The following is a 19,058-nucleotide window of genomic DNA, read 5'->3' as shown; positions in this document are numbered from 1 at the left end:
AAATCGAAAAAAAAAATGTTACTTTGGTACAAAGGGAGAGAATCCTTTCTCTGGAGATAAAGGACATGGCCACAAAACCCTTCTCTGACACTTCTTACCCATGTGACCTTAGGTAAGTCCTCTCATCTTCCTTGGCCTCAGTTTCCCCCTTTGTAAAATGAGGAGGATGGATTAGATGGCCTCTGGAGTCCCTTTCAGCTCTAGGTCCTGGAAAGCAGGGAATTCCTTGGTTGCTTGCTGTTATTTTTGACTCTTACTTTCTCTTAGTACAACTCTAAGACAGAAGAGCAAGGATTAGGCAAACAGGGTTAAGTGACTTGCCCAGGATCTGTCACAGTTAAGAAATAGCTGAGGCCAGAGCTGAACTCAGGTCCTTCTGACTCCAGGCTTCTATCTACTGTGCCACCTAGCTGCCCCCATATTTTTTGTTTTCAATTGCCCAGTGCCTGGTACATAGAGTGGCATGTAGTATTTAATTAATTAATGCTTGTTGGGTGATTGCTTCTATTAAAATTCAGTGTCTTTGTCTCAGAGGCTTGTTTTCCTATTTTCGTTCCTTTTCGTATTACAGAGCTTTCTAGAATCCTCAGCAAGTTTGTGGCCTGGAGACATTTGGCAGACCCAAGGTTGGGGGTTGCTCTGAACTATATCGTTTGCCAGCCTCTATCATGCATGATGGCCCTTTTTTTCCTCTTTCTCCATTTTCTCTTTCTCAACACTGTGTTAATTGCTTCTTCAGTGACATCAAGTAGTTGTGTTTAAGTACCTAGAATCTTCTAACTGGTGCCCTGAAATTTCCTTTCTGAGCCTTTTGGGCTTAAAAACTTGACCAGCCATCCCACAAACCAGCAATATTTATCACTGCTTCATTCATTCATTCATTCATTCATTCATTCATTCATTCATTCATTCATTCATCCTTCCTCTTTTTAAAGGCAATGGGGGTTCAGTGACTCCTCCAGGATCACATAGATAGAAAATGTCTGAGGTCAGATTGGAACCCAGGACTACCCATCTCCAGACCTGGCTTTCAATCCATCGAGCCACCCAGCTACTGTGTTTTGCCCTAGATTTTATGTTTAAATACTTCTGTGTGTCCATTTGGTTGAAATGCAGCGATAGATGGTCCGTAGATCGATTCTGTGGACTAAATAATTTTGCTAGGTGGTGGCTGTTCAATAGTTTTTCAGTCCTGTCCATTTGGGGCAGAATGAAGGAATAGAGACAGGATGGGGTCTATCTCCTGCATTGTTTCACCTCCAAGGGGTCACGGCTCCATCTCTCTAGGGGGCTTCAGGGTGGGATCGGAGGGGGATGAGGAGCCCAGAGGAGGGAATGGAGTCAAGAGCCCAGAGCCCTGAGGGAAAGGAGGACTCTTTCTTGCTCTCCTGGCTGGGTTCCCAGGCTGCCTCAGTCAAGGCTCCAAGGTGGTTGGTGGGGGAGAGGGAAGGAAGAAGGGGAGAACAGGGTGGCGGGAGATAATGAGCTGTTCAAGAAGAGTCCAATTCCTCTTTGTTCTCATAAATAATGGTAATTAACACCACTGCGGGAGGGCGGCTCATAGGGAGCCTTTACCAAAGAGTATTCCATCATTTTCTTTTTCCCTTCCTTCCTCCAAGTGCCCAGGCTGGGCCATTGTGCCAGGGCTCCTACCCTGGGGATTTTTATCCTAAAGTTATGTGCAGGTTAGTCAGTCAGTCAACAAGCACAAATTAATTGCTTGTTATAGTTGAGGCCCTGTGCTGAGTCAGCAAACATTTATTAAATGCCTACTGTATTCCAGGTGGGGCAGCTAGGTGGTGAAATGGATAGAGCCCTAGATCTGGAATTGGGAAGACCTAAGTGTAAACCCGGCCTCAGTCACTCACTAGCTGTGTGATCCTGGGCAATTCACTTCACCCTGTGTGCCTCAGTTTCCTCCTCTGTCAGATGAGCTAGAGAAGCAAATGGCAGACTAGCTGGGTGACCCTGGGTAAGTTACTTAACCCTGCAAGCCTCAGTTTCTTCCTCTGTCAAATGAGCTAGAGAAGGAAATGGCAAACTAGCTATGTGACCCTGGGCAAGTCACTTCACCCTGTGTGCCTCAGTTTCCTCCTCTGTCAAATGAGTTGGAGAAGGAAATGGCAAACTAGCTGGGTGACCCTGGGTAAGTCACTTCACCCTGTGTGCCTCCGTTTCCTCATCTGTCAAATGAGCTAGAGAAGGAAATGGCAAACTAGCTATGTGACCCTGGGCAAGTCACTTCACCCTGCATGCCTCAGTTTCCTCCTCTGTCAAATGAGCTGGAGAAGGAAATGGCAAACTAGTTGTGAGATCCTGGGCAAGTCACTTCACCCTGTGTGCCTCAGTTTCCTTATCTGTCAAATGAGCTGGAGAAGGAAATGACAAATGACTCCAGTATCTTTGCCAAGAAAACCCCAAATGGGGTCATAGAGTCAGACACAATGGAAGTTCCTGAAGAATAGGTTTCAGGCACTGTGCTAAGTGCTTTGCCACTTAGGGAGTTGGCAATATTACTATCCCCCTTTCGCAGATGAGGAAACAGAGTCAGAGTCCAAGGGACCCAGGCTCCCGCAGCTCATAAGTGTCTGAGGCTGGGTTCAAACTCCGGTCTCCTTGCTCTAGGCTCTGAGCTCTGTCCACTGTGTACCCATAATACCTACAGAGTGCAGGCGAAGTGCTGGGTATCCAGAGACGGGCAAGAGGCGGCCCGAGCCTGGAGGAGCTCACCTCCGTACGGCACAAGGTGCCGGAGGCCTGTGATGGAGCTCTAAAGACGGGGAAATTGGCCTTGTGGAAAGGGCCCTGCCGAGAACCGGCTGACCTGGATTCGAATCTCGTTTCTAATGACTCCTTGTGTGGCCTGGGGCGGATCATTCACTTCTTTGGGCCTTGGCTTCCTCGAGTACAAAATGAGAGCTTGGGCTGGAGGGTCTCTGGTTCTGACTCTCTGAAAGTCCCCCCCAGGAGTTCTAGCCTTGGAGCTCTCAGCTCCAGGACCAGAGAGATCCCAGGCGTCTCCCCCCCCAGCCCCCTGGCACTGACCGAGGACCCCCGTGGCCTCCAGGCCCCCAAAGCGTTGCATGGCCGCGATGGCCTTGGCCAGCTCCTCCTGGGTCTGCAGTTGGCCCGTCACGGGATCCGGCGGGGGCAGGTACCCGAAGCGGCTCAGCCACTCCTGTGGAAGAGGAGAAGAGGGGCACGTGAGGAAGGGGCTGGGCCGAGCGGCGATGCTCCGGTGACCTTCATGCATTACCATGCTGACAGCTCATTTCCCAGCCAGCTGCAAAGTGCCCTGGATAATGGGAACAGAGAGGAGGAAAGGCTGGATCACATACCGGACACCTGCTCGTTTGTCTTCCCCAGCTCCATTACTGGGCCTGCCTGGAGCCCCCAGGGGCCGGGGGGGAACACAGTCCACCTACCCGGAGAAGGCCAAAGCCCAGCACCGAAGCTCAGACCACTCAGCTCTGCGGCCATCCCTCTCACGACTGGCTTCTCTCCCTCCCCATGAGCCTCCGAGAGAAACGGGCCGCTACGCTCTGCGTTGGGATCCCCGGAAGCTCCGCATCCACTCAGAAAGCCACATATTGACATCAGCTATGTTCTAGTGCATTTATTTCTTGGAGTAAATATTTCCCAATTATAGTTTGAGCTGCTACTGTGGGTTGACCTCTGCTCCGCACTGTCCGCCTACATCCTTTTAAAAATTTTACAACTCTTCCTTTCCATCTTAGAATCACTACTGTGTATTGGTTCCAGGGCAGAAGAGGGGTCAGGGCTAGGCAATGGGGGTCAAGTGACTTGCCCAGGGTCACACAGCTGTCTGAGGCCAGATTTGAACCCAGGACCTCCCGTCTCTAGGCCTGGCTCTCCATCCACTGAGCTACCCAGCTGCCCCTATTATTATTTTATTGTTATTTTTCTAGACCAAAGACCCAGCCATATTCCCCTCACTTTTGACGGTGGCCCTAACCACAAAGGCCCCATATTCTTGTTTATAGCCCCATCTCCCACCCTTCTGCCACCGTCTCACCCAGGAGCCCCCTTCCTTGTTGCTGTAGTCTCAGCCATGACTCCCCACATTCTTACTTATGGTCCCTGCCCTATTCCCCACATTCTCCCCGATTCCTGGCTCCATCTTTGGTCCTCCTTCTCCTCTGTGGCCCTTCCGGTGGAATGCATGCGCAGATCGGGGAAGCTAAAGGATGCTTCTCTAAGGAAAGGCTTCCGTCCTGCATGGCCCATGAACCCTGAGGCCAAACCTAACTCCAAGCGGAGCAGCGGCTGTGTCATCAGTTAGTGGCCTTCTCCCTTCTCCCAGTGGCCTGGGTGTGATGATGCTTCTGGAATGAGGAAGGCGCTTTCCCCAGCAGAGAGGATCTTAAGGGATGGCGATGAGCTCTGGAAGCCACTCCATCACGCCACTGTCCCGTATGCCAGAGGAAGAGACTGGGAGGACAATATGGACTGTGGGACCGGTCAGATCCCGCAGCTTGGCACGGGGTCTCTAAGGGCAAAGGATGAGTGTGGGTGGGGGATGAGGGGCAGGAGAAGAGCTCCGTGATTTAAGAGGGATACAAGCTTAGAGATGATAATCAGGAGGGGGAAGGGGGAGATGGAACAAAATGTAGGTAGAAGGGAAGTCCCTCTTTTAGGGAAGTCAAGTCAACAAGCACACCTACTATGTGCCAAGCCCTTGCTAAGTGCTGGGGGTACAAAGAGAGGCCCAAAGGAGCCCCTCTCTCAAAAAACTCCCAGTCTAATGGGGGAGATAACATGTGAACAACCACATCCAGACAAGATATAGGCAAGAAAAAACTGGAGAAAATTATGTTAAGGATGATGGGGAAAGGTTTTTCCTAGGAGATGAGCCTGGATCAGACTCTTGAAGGAAACCAGGGAAGGCAGAAGGCAGAGATGAGGGAAAGTGTTCCAGGCATGGGGAGGACAGACAGCCGGGGGTCAGAGTCAAAGAGCACCTGGGAGGGGAGTAAGACACGAGAAGACTAGAAAGGTAGGAGGGGGCCAGGCTATGAAGAAAAGCCGGAGCATTTTGTCTTTGATTCTGAGTGTAATAAGAAATGGCCAGAGCTTCTTGAATAGAAGAGAGAGAGAAAGAGACAGAGAGAGACAGAGAGAGAGAGAGAGAGACAGAGAGACATAGAGACAGACAGAGACAGAGGGAGAGAGAGACAGAGAGACAGAGAGAGAGAGAGAGAGACAGACAGAGACAGAGAGAGAGAGACAGACAGAGACATATATAAAAAAGAAAGACAAAAAAAGAGAGAGTATAGGAGACAGAGACAGAGAGACAGAGAGAGACAGAGACAGAGAGACAGACAGAGAGACAGACAGAGAGACAGAGAGAAAGGAACGGGGGGGGAGAGGGAGAGGGAGAGAATGGAGGGAGGAAGAGAGAGAGGGAGAAGAGAGAGACAGAGAGAGACAGAGAGAGACAGAGACAGAGAGAGAGAGAGAGAGAGAGAGAGAGAGAGAGAGAGAGAGAGAGAGAGATGTGGTCAGACCCACTCTTTAGGATGATGAATTGGGCAGCTGAGAAGATGATGGACATGGAGACCAAGCACAGGCTGTTGCAATAGTCCAGGAGGTGGAGGTCTGCACCAGGGTCATGTGGTGTCAGAGGAGGGAAGGGGGCCTATTTGAAGGATGCTTCAAAGGGCGAATGGTCAGGATGTGGCAATAGATGAGATATGGGGAGGTAGGGTGAGGGAGTGAGACACTCAGGATGAATCTAGGATTGTAAACCTGCGTGAAAACGAAGGTGCCCTCTAGGTTAACAAGGAAATTAGGAGGAAGAAAGGGTTTAATGCAGAAAAAAGTAAGTTCAGTTTTGCACATGTTGAGTTTAAGATGTCTGTGGGACTGGGAGTGGGGTGGGCAGCTGGGTGGCTAAGTGGGTGGAGAGCCAGGTCTAGGATGGGAAGTTCTAGGTTTGGATTTGGCCCAGATACTTCCTAGTTGTGGGACCCTGGACAAGTCACATAACCTTCATTGCTTAGGACTTACTGTTCTGCAATGGAACCAATACACAGTATTGTTTCTAAGATGGAAGGTAAGGATTAAAAAAATGTCTATGGGATATCAAAGAAAAGAAACATTTTTTAGAAACCCTTACCTTCCATCTTATAATCTAATCTATACTGTGTATTGGTTCCAAGGTAGAAGTTTGGTAAAGGTTGGGCAGTGGGGGTTAAGTGACTCTCCCAGGGCCAAACATCTAGGAAGTGACAGACCAGATTTGAACCCAAGGCCTCTTGATTCCAGGCCTGGCACTCTATCCTCTGTGCTACTTAGCTGGCCTGAAACAAAACATTTCTTAATTAAGTGATTATTCTATACAGTGATTATGATTTATGGATTGCTTTATTAAGCAATTACTGTGTTAAGTGATGGGGATGGAAACCCAATCAAAAAGCAAGACAGTCTCTGGTTTTAATGAGTTTACATTTTAACTGGAGAATATGGTGGGGGCAAAGGGGAGAAGGTCCTTGGAAGTCAGGACCAGGGCCAGGGAATTGGAGATATGAGACTGGAGATGAGAAGAGAGATTAAGGCTGGCTAAGCAGCTGGGGGAGAATCGTTTGCAGAGATGGCGATCATGGGATCCATTGAAACGCTAGAGATTCCCAAGAGGGATCAGTAAAGATGGAGAAGAGGAGAGGACCCAGGACAGATTCCTAGGGTACATATAAGATGTATGCAGTGAGAATACAAGTTAAATCTTAGGGGAGAATGAGGACAGCCTGGAGCCCACGCCCCACCTTCCTACTCTCAATAAAAGCGATTCATTGATTCTGGACTGCACCTGGGATGTCACTGGTATAGAAAGCTTTCAGTGAGGATATTCCCTCTTCCAATGGCCGTCTGTACCTCTTCTGCAGCCTGGAGGATTATTGTATTGGACTGATTAGCCCCAGGAGAACACACTGTATCCTGACCCCAATATTTTGAGTATGAAGGGCTACCACCGACAATAAGAAATCCTGGAGAGTTGTCTTGGGTACCAAGTCTTGTGTAAGGTCAAAGAGCCAGCTAGTAGGGACTTGAACCTCGGTCTTCCAGCCTCCAGGTCAGATCGCTACCCACTCCTCGACCAAGTTTCTGAGGTCACCATCACCACCACCACCACCATTATCAGGCTTGTCATTTTGGCAGCACTTGAGGATTTGTAAACCACTTTCACTGATTCTCAAAGCTAGAAGGGATCACGGAGCCATCCAGAGCAACTTATACTCCCTCCTGCCCCGTCCCGCCCCTTCCCCATCATATTCCTGACCGGTAGTGGTCCAGTCCCTGCCTGAAGTCTAGTCATGAGAGGGAACCATTCCTAACCTCTCAAGGAAATCCATTTCACTTGGATGCAGCCCTATCAGTAGAGAATGCTTTACAGCCCACCAAAATCTGCCTTGGAAACAGAGCAGCTCAAAGCTAATATTTCACAGTATGTGCCACGGACTGTGCGATGTACTAACGATACAAAGAAAGGCAGGAAGAGAGTCCCTGACCTCAGGGAACTCACAGTTTGATGGGGGAGACACCATGTGAGCAATTATGGGCAAAATCTATAGACAGGAGAAGATGGAGGGGATCAACAGAGGGAGGCAGAAAGGGATTTCCCTTTCTTAATATGAATAATGTATAATGTAATACGTAACATATATTACAATAATATAGACATAATATAGTATGATAATATATTATTATTATATAGAATGTAATAATATAAGATATATTTAAATTAAAATATAATATTATAATATGAAATGTAATTAAGAATATGATTCTAGAATAAGGCGCCATTTTAGTCTAACCCCTATGTTTTGCCTTTTTTTTTTTAACTTTTATCTTCTGTCTTAGGATCAATTCCAAGACAGAAGAGTGGCAAGGGCTAGGCGACTGGGGTTAAGTGACTTGCCCAGGGTCACACAGCTGGGAAGAGAGTCTCAGGCCACATTTGAATCCAGGTCCTCCTGACTCTAGGCCTGCTGCTCTACCCAGCTGCCCCCTGTTTTGCCTTCTTTTATCCCAGATCATATATAAGAACAGCCACACAGACAAAGGCAGTCTGCCCTGTCTCAGACCCCTGAGGTTGGGAAGTCTCTATTTTCCTGCCCCCTGAACTACAACAGACAGCCGTGAAGGTCAGTGGCTAACTAGTTATGAAGCCCACAGGCCCTCGTTCATGTTTTCTTTCTCAATATTAAAAGTACACATGAGAAAAGGTTCGTGTTCTGAAGCCCTCTTAGCACATTGGCACTCTCTGCCCCAGCGCCATCTCATGCTGTGCCTTGGCCAGTAATAAGGAATGGAATAAGATCTTTTACCTGACTTGTATTAGCAATTGTGACATAGAAGTTTTTTCTTTCTACAAGAGCCATATGGAGAGTAGATATTCTTATTTATTTCCACCCCATCCCACCCCAATTTTCTCCAGGCCAAATACCCCTAATTCCTTAGGGTGGGCCTGTTTTAAGTTTATTATCTTCTGGAATCTAAGGACTAGAGAGTTTGGTGACCTATACAGCGAGCTAAGACTTGAATCCAGGTCTTTTGCTCTACACCTTCCTTATTGTGCCAACCTAGTTGTCCTTGGATTAGAACCGAACACAGAGGCCTTTGGGTGGGTAGGTCAGACACTAACTATGCATTTCTGGTTCTAAAGCCTTTCCTTGCTCTCTGTACAGGGGTAGGCTGGGCGCGAGGCAGAGGGCTGCCATGGGATGGGATGGGAGGTGGGGTTGCAAAGAAATGTTAAAAATTGGAGGCCCAGGAGAGGGAGGGAAAGAAGGAGGGAGCTGGAAAATGGCCGAGGGGAAATCGATCCGATCTGGGCCATTACTTTGATTGAACTAGAGAAGGCTGGCTTTAAATCATATAACTAGAATCAGGCCATAGAATTTTTATCCCCCACAACCCCCCTCCTCCCAAGAGGGGGGGGCTCTCTAGGCTTGGGGACAAAGGCCCTTTGAGTCTCCCGGAGTCTGCAAAGCTCTGTTGCAGAAATGGCAGACTCAAGGGGCTTAGCCTGGGCTACCCTGGCTGGTGGCTAGTCTGCTAAGGCTGAGGCATGGACAGGATGACCTCTGGGTCTCTTCCAGATACAGGATTCCAGCATCTTATTTCTCCTCTTCACAGCACTCCCCTGCAGAGGATAGGGAGGTTCTTTTTAAGATAACTCAAGGGTCCCTGTATAGGGAAAACTGAATTTCCCTTTCCTATTTTCCTCCCCCTCCAAATCCTTTGTTCCCATAGTTGGCCCAATGCCAGGGGCTCAAGCCAGTGTGGCTCTTTTCTAGGGGGAAATGAAGAGTGGGTTCTCTGGGCAACCTCTTGCTCTAGAACTACTCTCTGGGATCTCCTTCTAACAGGTATGAAAATGAGCTTGTACGAGCAGGGAAGGAAGGAATCTTAGGACCCATTTGGGGCAAACCTTTCCTTTTATCCAGTGTGGAAACTGAGGCCCAAAGACAAACAGAGATGTGCCCAGGCTACATAGGCTGTAATTGGCAAAATCATTATTTGAATCCAGATCTTAAGACTCTAAATTCTGTTCTCTTTCCACTGTACCACACACACTGATGGGAAAAGAATGTTGGCCCTCTCCTTTCTTTCCACTTCAGGGAACAAGCAGGGCTCACAAGAGTCCTCTTAGCTCTGGCCAGAGGTTCAGGGGCAGCGAATGGAAATCACAAAGAAGCCAGCTTAGGCTTGAGGTCAGAAAAACTTTCTAATAATGAAAGCTGTCCAATAGTGGAATGGGCTGCCTCATAAGGCTCTCCTTCCTTGGAGGTCTGGAGGCTGAGGTTGGACTCTTCTCTCCCAGCTGGGGCTTCCTGGGATGCTTCCTCTACCTTGGGTGGATTGTCTGAGCCACAGGGTGTATGTGTATGTGTGAGAGGGGCTGGGAGGGGAGCCCAGCTCTATACCCCAGAGGAGGCAGTTCTGTAGGCTGAGCCCCTTTGCTGGAGGGGAGGAGGGCAGAGAGAAGTGCCCAACAGACACACTTCCCCTGCCCATCAAGGGATTTTCCAAAAGCAGAGCTAAGAGTGTAAAATATTTAGCTTCTCCATCTACCATGGTGATAAAGGCTTGGCCAAACAAGGCATAAATTATTGTGCATTGTAATGAAAAATTAATGGTGCCCTTGGCTGCCTCTCTGTTTCCCCAAGAAGGCTGGAAGCACAGCCTGGGGAGTGTCTAGGAGGGAGGAAGGAGAGGGTAGATGGATGGGCGTAGTCTGTTCTGCCCCCTTTCTCTGTTAGCCTCATTGGAGACGTGTGTATGTGAGAGAAGTCTACAAAGAGCCAAAATTTGGACCCAGAACTTTTCTTTTTCTCTCTCCCTCCATGCCTCTCCCTTTCCACTCCTCTTCCTTTCCTCTATGTCTCTCTCTTTCCTCCCCCACCCCTTTTCTCCCCTCCTCTGTCTCTCTCTTTGTCTGTCTCTCTTCTGTCTTAGTAACAACTTTAAAACACAAGGGCAAGGACTAGGAAAATGGTTAAGTGACACCCAAGGTCACACAGCTAAGAAGTATATGAGGTCAAATTTGAACTCAGGTCTTCCTGACTCTAAGACCTGCACTCTATCCACTGTGCCGCCTAGCCTCTGTTATGTATACTTGGCTAGTTTTTAAAAAAAATACACACATTTAGTAAGGAAGCTACAAAACTCCTTTATTTGTGTCCCTTTCAATATTTTTTCTGTGCATTTAAAAAATGCTTTATTGGTGCTTTCCCTCCCCCATATCTGTCACTACCCACTAACCTATCCCACCTTCAGTAAAACTTTTCCCTTATAACAAATATACATAGTCCATGAAAACAAATGAATCCATTGGCCATGACCGAGAATGTATGTCTCATCTCACGTTTCTAGCTCATTACTTCTCTGTCAAGAGGTGATATCACTACTCATGCCTCAACTCCTTGTAATCTGACTTCTGACCCTACCACTCAATTGAAGCTGCTCTCAAAGGTGATCTCTTGACTTCTAAAATCAGTGGCCTTTTCCCAGGCCTCATCTGACTTGACCTCGGTGGCCAACCCTGCCTTCTGGGCATTTTCTTCTCTTACCTTTTGTGACATTGCTTCCTCTGACTTCCCAGGCTACCCATTTGGACATTCCTTCTTCAGTTTCTTTGCTAGATAATCCAGAAAGTGTCCTCCAAACCTCTCTCTCTCTCTCTCTCTCTCTCTCTCTCTCTCTCTCTCTCTCTCTCTCTCTCTCTCTCTCTCTCTCTCTCTCTCTCTCTCTCTCTCTCTCTCTCTCCTTAGACTAACCATGGGCTTCATCTTTATCTCTCACTCAAATCTAAACTTCTAGCCCCAACTGCTCTCTTGAACCCCAACCTGACTTTTACCAGCCAACTGGATATTTCCATTTGGATCTACCATGAAAATCCCAAACTGAGAACATCCATAACAAAAACATGCTTTCTTGAAACTTGCCCTTCCCCCAAGTTGGCAACACTATTCTTCCAAGTTGCCTTGGAGTTATCTTCAACCCTTCTCTCTCCCTTCTCTCCCTCCAATCAATGGACAAGTTTCATTGATTCTGGCTCCCAATCATCTCTTAGGGTTATGTCTAATGATTAGCACAATGACTGGTGCTAATAAGCACTCAATGCTTGTTGATTACTTAATTGAATTGATTGCATATCTTCTTCTCCAAGGAATTTCGCAAGGTGGATCAGGAGAGCACTGATGTCTTTTTGGGACCCATCTTGTTCTTGAGTGACCACCTCAGTCAGAGGCTCCTCCAACTCAACTTAGATTATCTCAGCCCAATAATGAATTACTGATGAGTAGCCAGTGATCCAAAACACTATACAGCTACCACTGTTCAGAAATAATAGCCATCAATTGAACAGAATGAGTTCAGAAAAGTCTGGAAAGACTTACATGAACTGATGCAAAGTGAAATGAGCAGAACCAAGGGAACATTGTATACAGTAACAGAAACTAAAGGACTAAACCATGATCAGCAAAGCAAGTTTCCAAGATAACCACAAGGGACTTGTGATTAAAAAACAAACAAACAAAAAACTTGGATATCCATAGCCAAAGAAAGAACTGTTGGAATCTGACCACAGATCAAAGCTTGCCATCTTTCACTTTATTTCCTTCATGAATTTTTTATTGTATATGTGACATGTGTCTTCAGTCATGACATGAAGAATATGGAAATATGCATTGCATGAAAGTATTGAGATAGATATAGCCTCTATTGGACTATTTATCACCTGAGGAAAGGAGAATGGAGGGAAAGAGAGAATCTAAATGACAAAACGTCAGAAAACAATTGTTAAAAATTGTTTCTACCTGTAAGTGAAAAATAATTTAATTAAAAAACCACCAACCAATAACCAATGACTAACAACCCATAATTAATAATTATGGATTAATACAGCTAGTGGCCAATCATAAATTACCAATGAGTAGTGGTTGAGCAATAATGAACAACCACCAATCAATTATTATTTTTGTTAATAATTATTATAATTATAATTAAGTTAGTATTTATTTAGCATTTTAAGGCTTAAAAAACCTCTTTTCTCAACTAATCTGGGAAGTAGGTGCCAACATTTTCCCTATTAATTATTCACATACTTTAACACCTATTTTCCTCAGAAAAAGGCCCTATGAGTTAGGTAGGAAAGGAATTAGATCTGTGATTTTGCTTAATAAAAATTTTACTTTTTTAGGGTACTCCCAGATGAGGAGACTTCCTCTATCATTGTACGTTGGCACCTCCTCTGCAACTTCAGAGTTCTAGAGAGTTGTCTAGTTCAGGGCTACCTAGCTACTATGTGTCAGAGATGGAAAATAAACCCAGATCATCTGGACTGCAATACATTCCGCCATGCTTTGCTACTTTCCCCTGAGTTATCTAGTATTAATTTCCTTTTACAGAAAAGTCCACTTGAGGCTTGGAGAAATTAAATGACTTGTCCATACTCACATAGCTAGTAAGCATATAACTTGGGTCTCTTGACTTCTAGTTTAGTCATGTTTCAACAAAGCTATGCTAATAATGAGGTTCTGTGTCTAATGGGCAATGACCAATTATGGTGGATAGACTCTGGGCTTAGAATCAGGAAGACTTATCTTCAAATCCAGCCTCAGACGTATTCTAACTGTATGACCTTGGGCAAGTCACCTAACCCTGCTTGCATCAGTTCCTCATCTGGAAAAATGATCTGGAGAAGGAAACAGCAAACCATTCCAGTATCTTTGCCAAGAAGATCCTGAAAGTTGGACAAGACTGAAATGGCTGAACAATGCTGGCAATTTTTACCATTGATTGAAAATAACTTCAAGGCTACTAACCTGGAAGGATCATGTTGCCCTCAGTGAAATAATCATGACAACTGCTTAATAACCAATGATCAATGACTTCTAGCCAATAACCAATACTTTAAATCAATACTAAAACTCAGAAATTAGCAAGTATTGGCTAATACCCCAAAGCCTGGACTTCAGCGTATACAGGTTCATCTCTCATTTTGTCCTCAATGTTTGGATCAAGAGAAACTGTTGGTTCCTGACAGCTAAAGACCAAATTTCTCTGGTTTGGAAATAGAGATGGTCTGAGAGTAGGGGGTGATGGTGATAGAGCCCTGGCCTTGGTACTACATCCTAAGATGGGGAAAACATTCTTTGGGGAAACACCACCTGGACTAGGTTGAGTTTGAGCCAGGAGCATGTCTCCTTCCCATGTAATCCTTTACTTAAAGTTCTTATTTAAGCCACAAATAGCCCCCTCCCACTCCCGTTTCTAAGGGAGTAGGGTTCCTCAGCTTTTAAAGAAGCCTCCATCTGTGTAAAACAAGCTTCTCTGTGGACCACTGCATTCCAGGAGGTTCAAGATATTCCTAGGGCCAGGAAAATAATTCAATTTAGCATTGACTATTTAGGAAAAACCAATGGTGTACTGCATTGCTTGGAGTCAGGAAGACGAGTCTAAATTTTGCCTCAGACACTTCCTGGCTGTGCAACATGGGGTAGATCCCTTCATATTTCTCAGCTTTAGTTTCCTCATCTGGGAAATGAGAATAATAGTATCAGCCTCAGTTTCCTCATCTGTAAAATGAGGATAATATTAGGACCTCCCTTCCTCCCAGGGTTAATGGGAGAAATAAATGAAATTTAGGGTTTTAAGAAATGTGTAATGTAAATAGAACCCCGTTAGCTTGGTTGGCTGATGGGATATCTGTGTGGAGAATGCTAGGGAGCTTTGTTTTCAAGATAATGATGATGACCTTTACGAGAAGTGGCTTGGAAAGACTGGAATGTGCATGGACATTCTGTAACCGATCCCAGTTGGGAAGAGCCTTTTTTCGATTGGCTGCTTAGCTGTTGGCATTTTCAAAATGGCCTGAGTCAGCTTTGGCTGGGGCTGTTGGCTTCATTGGTGACTCTTTTGGCCACAGTGAATGGTGGAAGACTGTGGTTTTAAGGGGCATGTCCTTAGGGCCATCTCCTCCAATGAGATCATAAATCCCTGGATCCCAAATGTCAAGAAGCAAGCTTTGGCCTTTGGCCTTTCCATTTGTTTTTTCTAATCTGGGTTAAGGGAGTGAGTCTGACTCTGGGAATTTCAAAGGTTGGGAAGACTGTGCCATAAGAAATCAGGATTCAGAATTCCAGGCTGGGTTTTCGGGCTTTGCAGCTAATATGGCATCGATGTCCCGAGGAAAAAGAAATAATCTTTGGGAGGGCCCGTGGGACCCCAGCCGATGGGACAACTTGCCTAACAGTCAGGCCACATCTGTACATGAACTTGGTGGGACCAATGTGATGTAGGAATTAGACTAAGCTATGAGCCAATTTTTCTTTTCATCCCTAGTGGGTTAGGGTACATTGTGTACCCAAGGCATGGAGGGAAATGTTTGCATGTTGGCTCTTGCTATATTTTAGAAGGAAACTTTCTTTTGTAAAAGCTAATTTGTTTTAAGCCGTAAAATGGAAATATAGGTAAGACAGATACAGCCAACAAGGGCTTGGACCATGGTAGTATAAGAAAAACACTAAGCCCTCAGTTACCCCCTGGTGTAGTAGCCTGGCCCCTAGAGGAAGAGACAAAGACTACACATTATGTGTGTAAAGTGCTTTACAAACCTTGAAGGTTTGAGGTTGCTAGTTGGCATTGTGGATAGATTGCTGGACCTGGAGTCAGGAAGACCTGAGTTCAAATCCAATCTCAGACATTTATTCACTGTGTGATCCTAGGCAAGTCATCTAACCTCTGTCTGCCTCAGTTTCCCCAACTGTAAAATGGGGATCATAATAATAGTACCTACCTCCCAGGGTTATTGTGAGGACCAACTGAGGTATTTGTAAAGTGCTTGGCACATAGTAGGCACATAATAAATTCTTATTCCCTTTTAGGTACTAGATAAATACAAGTCATTATTATTATTGGTAGCGATCACTCTGTAACTTTCCATAGAGCCTATGCAAGTTAACCAATCATGAATATGCTCCGGGGTTCTAGACTGCAGGAAATCTTTGAAACCAGTGCCAAGACAAGAGGACAGATGATAGCCTACAACTTGGCTCTTGGCTTTCCCCTGCTAACTTTCTGTGTGACCTTGGGTAAATCACCTAACCTTGCTGGGTCTCAGCTCCCTCACCTGTGAAATGGGGATTATTCCCATTTGAAGAATAACTTGTGAATTCCCACTTCCAGAGGAAAAAACAGATGAATAGAAACACAAAAGACATAATTTATGTACACATGTTATTACGATTATGATTATTTTGCTAAGCAATGCCTTCTCAGTGTAGGGAGAGGAGAAAGAGAGGGCGATAACCTGGGAACTTTAATGTAACCAACAAACAAATAAATGAATAATAAAAAAAAGAAAAAGAGTCACTTCAGACATAATCTTTTTAGGCATAGCCAATGTAGCAATCTGTTCCCAGATCACGCAGCTATTTTTCCAGTTTGATTTGCTTTATTTGTTTGAGAGGGAGTAGTGGGAAAGAGATAAATTTTTAAAATGTTTGTTAATTTAAAAAATAAAAAATAAACTTTTTATTAGTTTTTTAAAAGAAAGAAACTAGATCTAATCTATCTAAAAGCTGAAAATGACCACATAGGGGCCTTCAAAATCAATCTCTCTCTCTCTCTCTCCCTCTCCTTCTCTCTCTCTCTCTCTCTCTCTCTCTCTCTCTCTCTCTCTCTCTCTCTCTCTCTCTCTCTCTCTCTCTCTCTCTCTCTCTCCCCCTTCCTCTCCCTCTCCCTGTCCCTCCCCCCCCACTCTCTGCAACTCCCTCCCTCTTTTCCTCCTCCTTCTCGCCCTCCCCTCCATCTATCAATCTTGACCCTTAGGAATCAATGACTCAAGAGGCATGGTTAAAGAAATTCTTTGAAAGGAGTTAAGGGGAAGGAGCAGCCAGGTGGCTCAGTGGATAGAGAGCCAGGTCTGGAGATGGGAGTTCCTGGGTTCAAATTTAGTCTCAGATACTTCCTAGCTGTGTGGCTCTGGACAAGTCACTTAACCCCCCCAAACCCCCAATGTCTAGCCCTTACCATTCTTCTGCCTTAGAACTAGTACTCAGTATTGATTATAAGATGGAAAGTAAGGGTTTAAAAAAAAAAAGAAAGAGTTGAGAAAAATGGGATCCAGAGCATCAGTAAGAAACTGGAGGGAGACTCTGTGCCTTCTCATTCTAGCTCAGGAACCTCAGGCTCTTCCTGGATGGTGGCCAAGTTCCATGGGGTCTTGGTAGAAGTGGGGGAAGTTGAGGGTGGGGCAGGGAATGGTGCATTCTCAGGAGGGTGTCTTGGCTGTGTCCCTGAGGGGAAGCAGGGGCAGCTTGAGTCTTGGAGGTCAGTCAGCCAGTATTAGCACTTCCTTGGGCTGCTTCCTTCCCTTATTCTGACACTGCATTTTCCTCGTCTGTCAAATGAGGCTGACACTGTCTTCATGGCCTGCCTCATGGGGTTCTTGGTGGGAGACCCCAAAATGCTATGGAAATGGGGTCTGTGGTCATTTCGCAGCATCAGTATCCCTTTCAGAAGGCTTGGGTCTCCCAGGGGACTTCCTCCTCAGCAAGGGGAGTGAGACCCCACTGCCAAGTCTAGAAGAGGGGTCCACTTCCTTCTGCGGGGCCAGGGAGGGACCTCTCTGCACAGGCATAATTGACCATACCAGGTACACACATAAGTCCAGCTTTGTCCACCACACAGTTTTTTCACTTCATTAGAAGCTAGGTAGTACAGTGGATAGAGTCCTAGTCCTGGAGTCAGGAAGATCTGAATCCAAATCCACATTTAGACACTTCCTAGTTGTATGACCCTGGACAAGTCACTTCACCTCTGTTTGCCTCAGTTTCTTCACCTATAAAGTGGAGATAATAGCAGCAGCTACTTCTGAGGGTCATTATGAGGAACAACTGAGATAATATTTGTAAAAAACACTTAGGATATAGTAGGTGTTATAGAAATGCTTATTCCCCCACTTTCCGTGATCTCATAGGAGGTCAGGACCATGGACAGAAGCATGCGTATGGCATGTGCCACCATATCCCTTGTCCTTCTCCAAGCATGCCTTTGACTACAGCCTGGATGCCAGTGCCCTCTCTGAATGTTGGTGTCCTAGAGAAAAACCCTCATTGCTCTGTCCTTCTTATAGGGGATAGATTGAGGTTCCAGGGCCTCGTGAACTTAGTAGGCACTTTTTGGAGGCTACAAAATTCATAGCTCTAGAGCTGGAAGGAAACGGAAGCTGAGACAGTTTGAACATGTGCCCATTGGTCACGCAACTGAATTTGACAAACAACCTCCCCAGGCCTCAGTTTCCACCTCTGTAAAATAAAGGGTTGGAACTAGACAGCTGCTGAGGCTCCTTCTAGTTCTAGATTCATGGTTCTATTACCTTTATTAAATGTTGGCTATGTGCAAGATGCAGAAGGTGAGTTCCATTTAGGAAGTATAAGATACAGGTCTCGGACTCATCTTTCCTATCTTTCCACTACAACAAATGGTCTTAAATCATGAGACTGTGCCCCCCCCCCCATTTATCATAACAAAGCCAGGGTGATAGATGGGAGCTTTTCCTCAGGGCACCAAAATGTGGGGGCAACGATGGTATCTCCAGAATCCTAAAAACAACTGAACTTATCCAAATGGGTACATCAGTATGATATAAAAGGTAACATAAGTAAATTAGATGAGCAAAGAAGAAATTGCTATTCAAGTCTACAAAGAGGGGAAGCATCCAGGATCAACTATGTGTTAGAGGGATCTGCATACGATAAAATGGATAATTTTGATTATGTAAAATTAAAACCCTTTGCACAAAAAATCTAATGCAGTAAAAATTCAAAGGGAAATAAGTAACTTGGAAAAAGCTTTGCAAACAATTCCTCTAATAAAGTTCTCATATTCAAGAAATATAAAAGGGGCAGTTAGATGGCTCATTGGATAGAGAGCCAGGACTGAAGACAGGAGGTCCTGGGTTCAAATGTGATCTCAGATACTTCTTAGCTATATGACCCTGGGCATGTAACTTAACCCTCATTGCCCAGTCCTTATATTCTTCTGCCTTAGAACCAATAATTAGTATTGATTCTAAGAGAGAAGACAAGTTGGTTTTTTAAAAATAGAAATAAAAGGAACAGATTCAAATTTATAAGACTAAGAGCCATTACATCATAGGTAAATGGTCAAAGGATATGAATAGGTTATTTTTGTATTCTTTTTTTAAATTGGTTCCAAGGTAGAAGAGTGGTAAGGGCTAGGCAATGGGGGTTAAGTAACTTACCCAGGGTCACCCAGCTAGGACGTTTCTGAGGCCAAATTTGAACCCAGGACCTCCCATCTTTGGGCCTGTCACTCTGAGTTACTGAGCCACTGAGCTACCTGGCTGCACCCTAAAAGGCAGGTTGTTTTTTTTTTTTAATTAAATTTAAAAAAAATTTTTAAACCCTTACCTTCCGTCTTGGAGTCAGTACTGTATATTGGCTCCAAGGCAGAAGAGTGGTAAGGGCTAAGCAATGGGGGTCAAGTGACTTGCCCAGGATCAC

General features: G+C 45.4%; 1 protein-coding gene across 1 annotated transcript in view; it reads right to left on the bottom strand.

The window, feature by feature from the left end:
* Nucleotides 1-19,058, bottom strand: part of MMP17 (matrix metallopeptidase 17) — a 67,769-nt gene that overhangs the window by 34,033 nt on the left and 14,678 nt on the right. Inside the window, exon 2 of the mRNA XM_001378481.4 lies at nucleotides 3,046-3,178. Coding sequence (XP_001378518.1) covers nucleotides 3,046-3,178 — 133 coding nt within the window. The remainder of the gene's footprint in view (nucleotides 1-3,045; nucleotides 3,179-19,058) is intronic.

Source organism: Monodelphis domestica, chromosome 3 (genome assembly GCF_027887165.1).
Source record: "Monodelphis domestica isolate mMonDom1 chromosome 3, mMonDom1.pri, whole genome shotgun sequence".
Taxonomy (NCBI): Eukaryota; Metazoa; Chordata; class Mammalia; order Didelphimorphia; family Didelphidae; genus Monodelphis; species Monodelphis domestica.
This window is presented reverse-complemented; position numbering and strand designations above follow the sequence as displayed.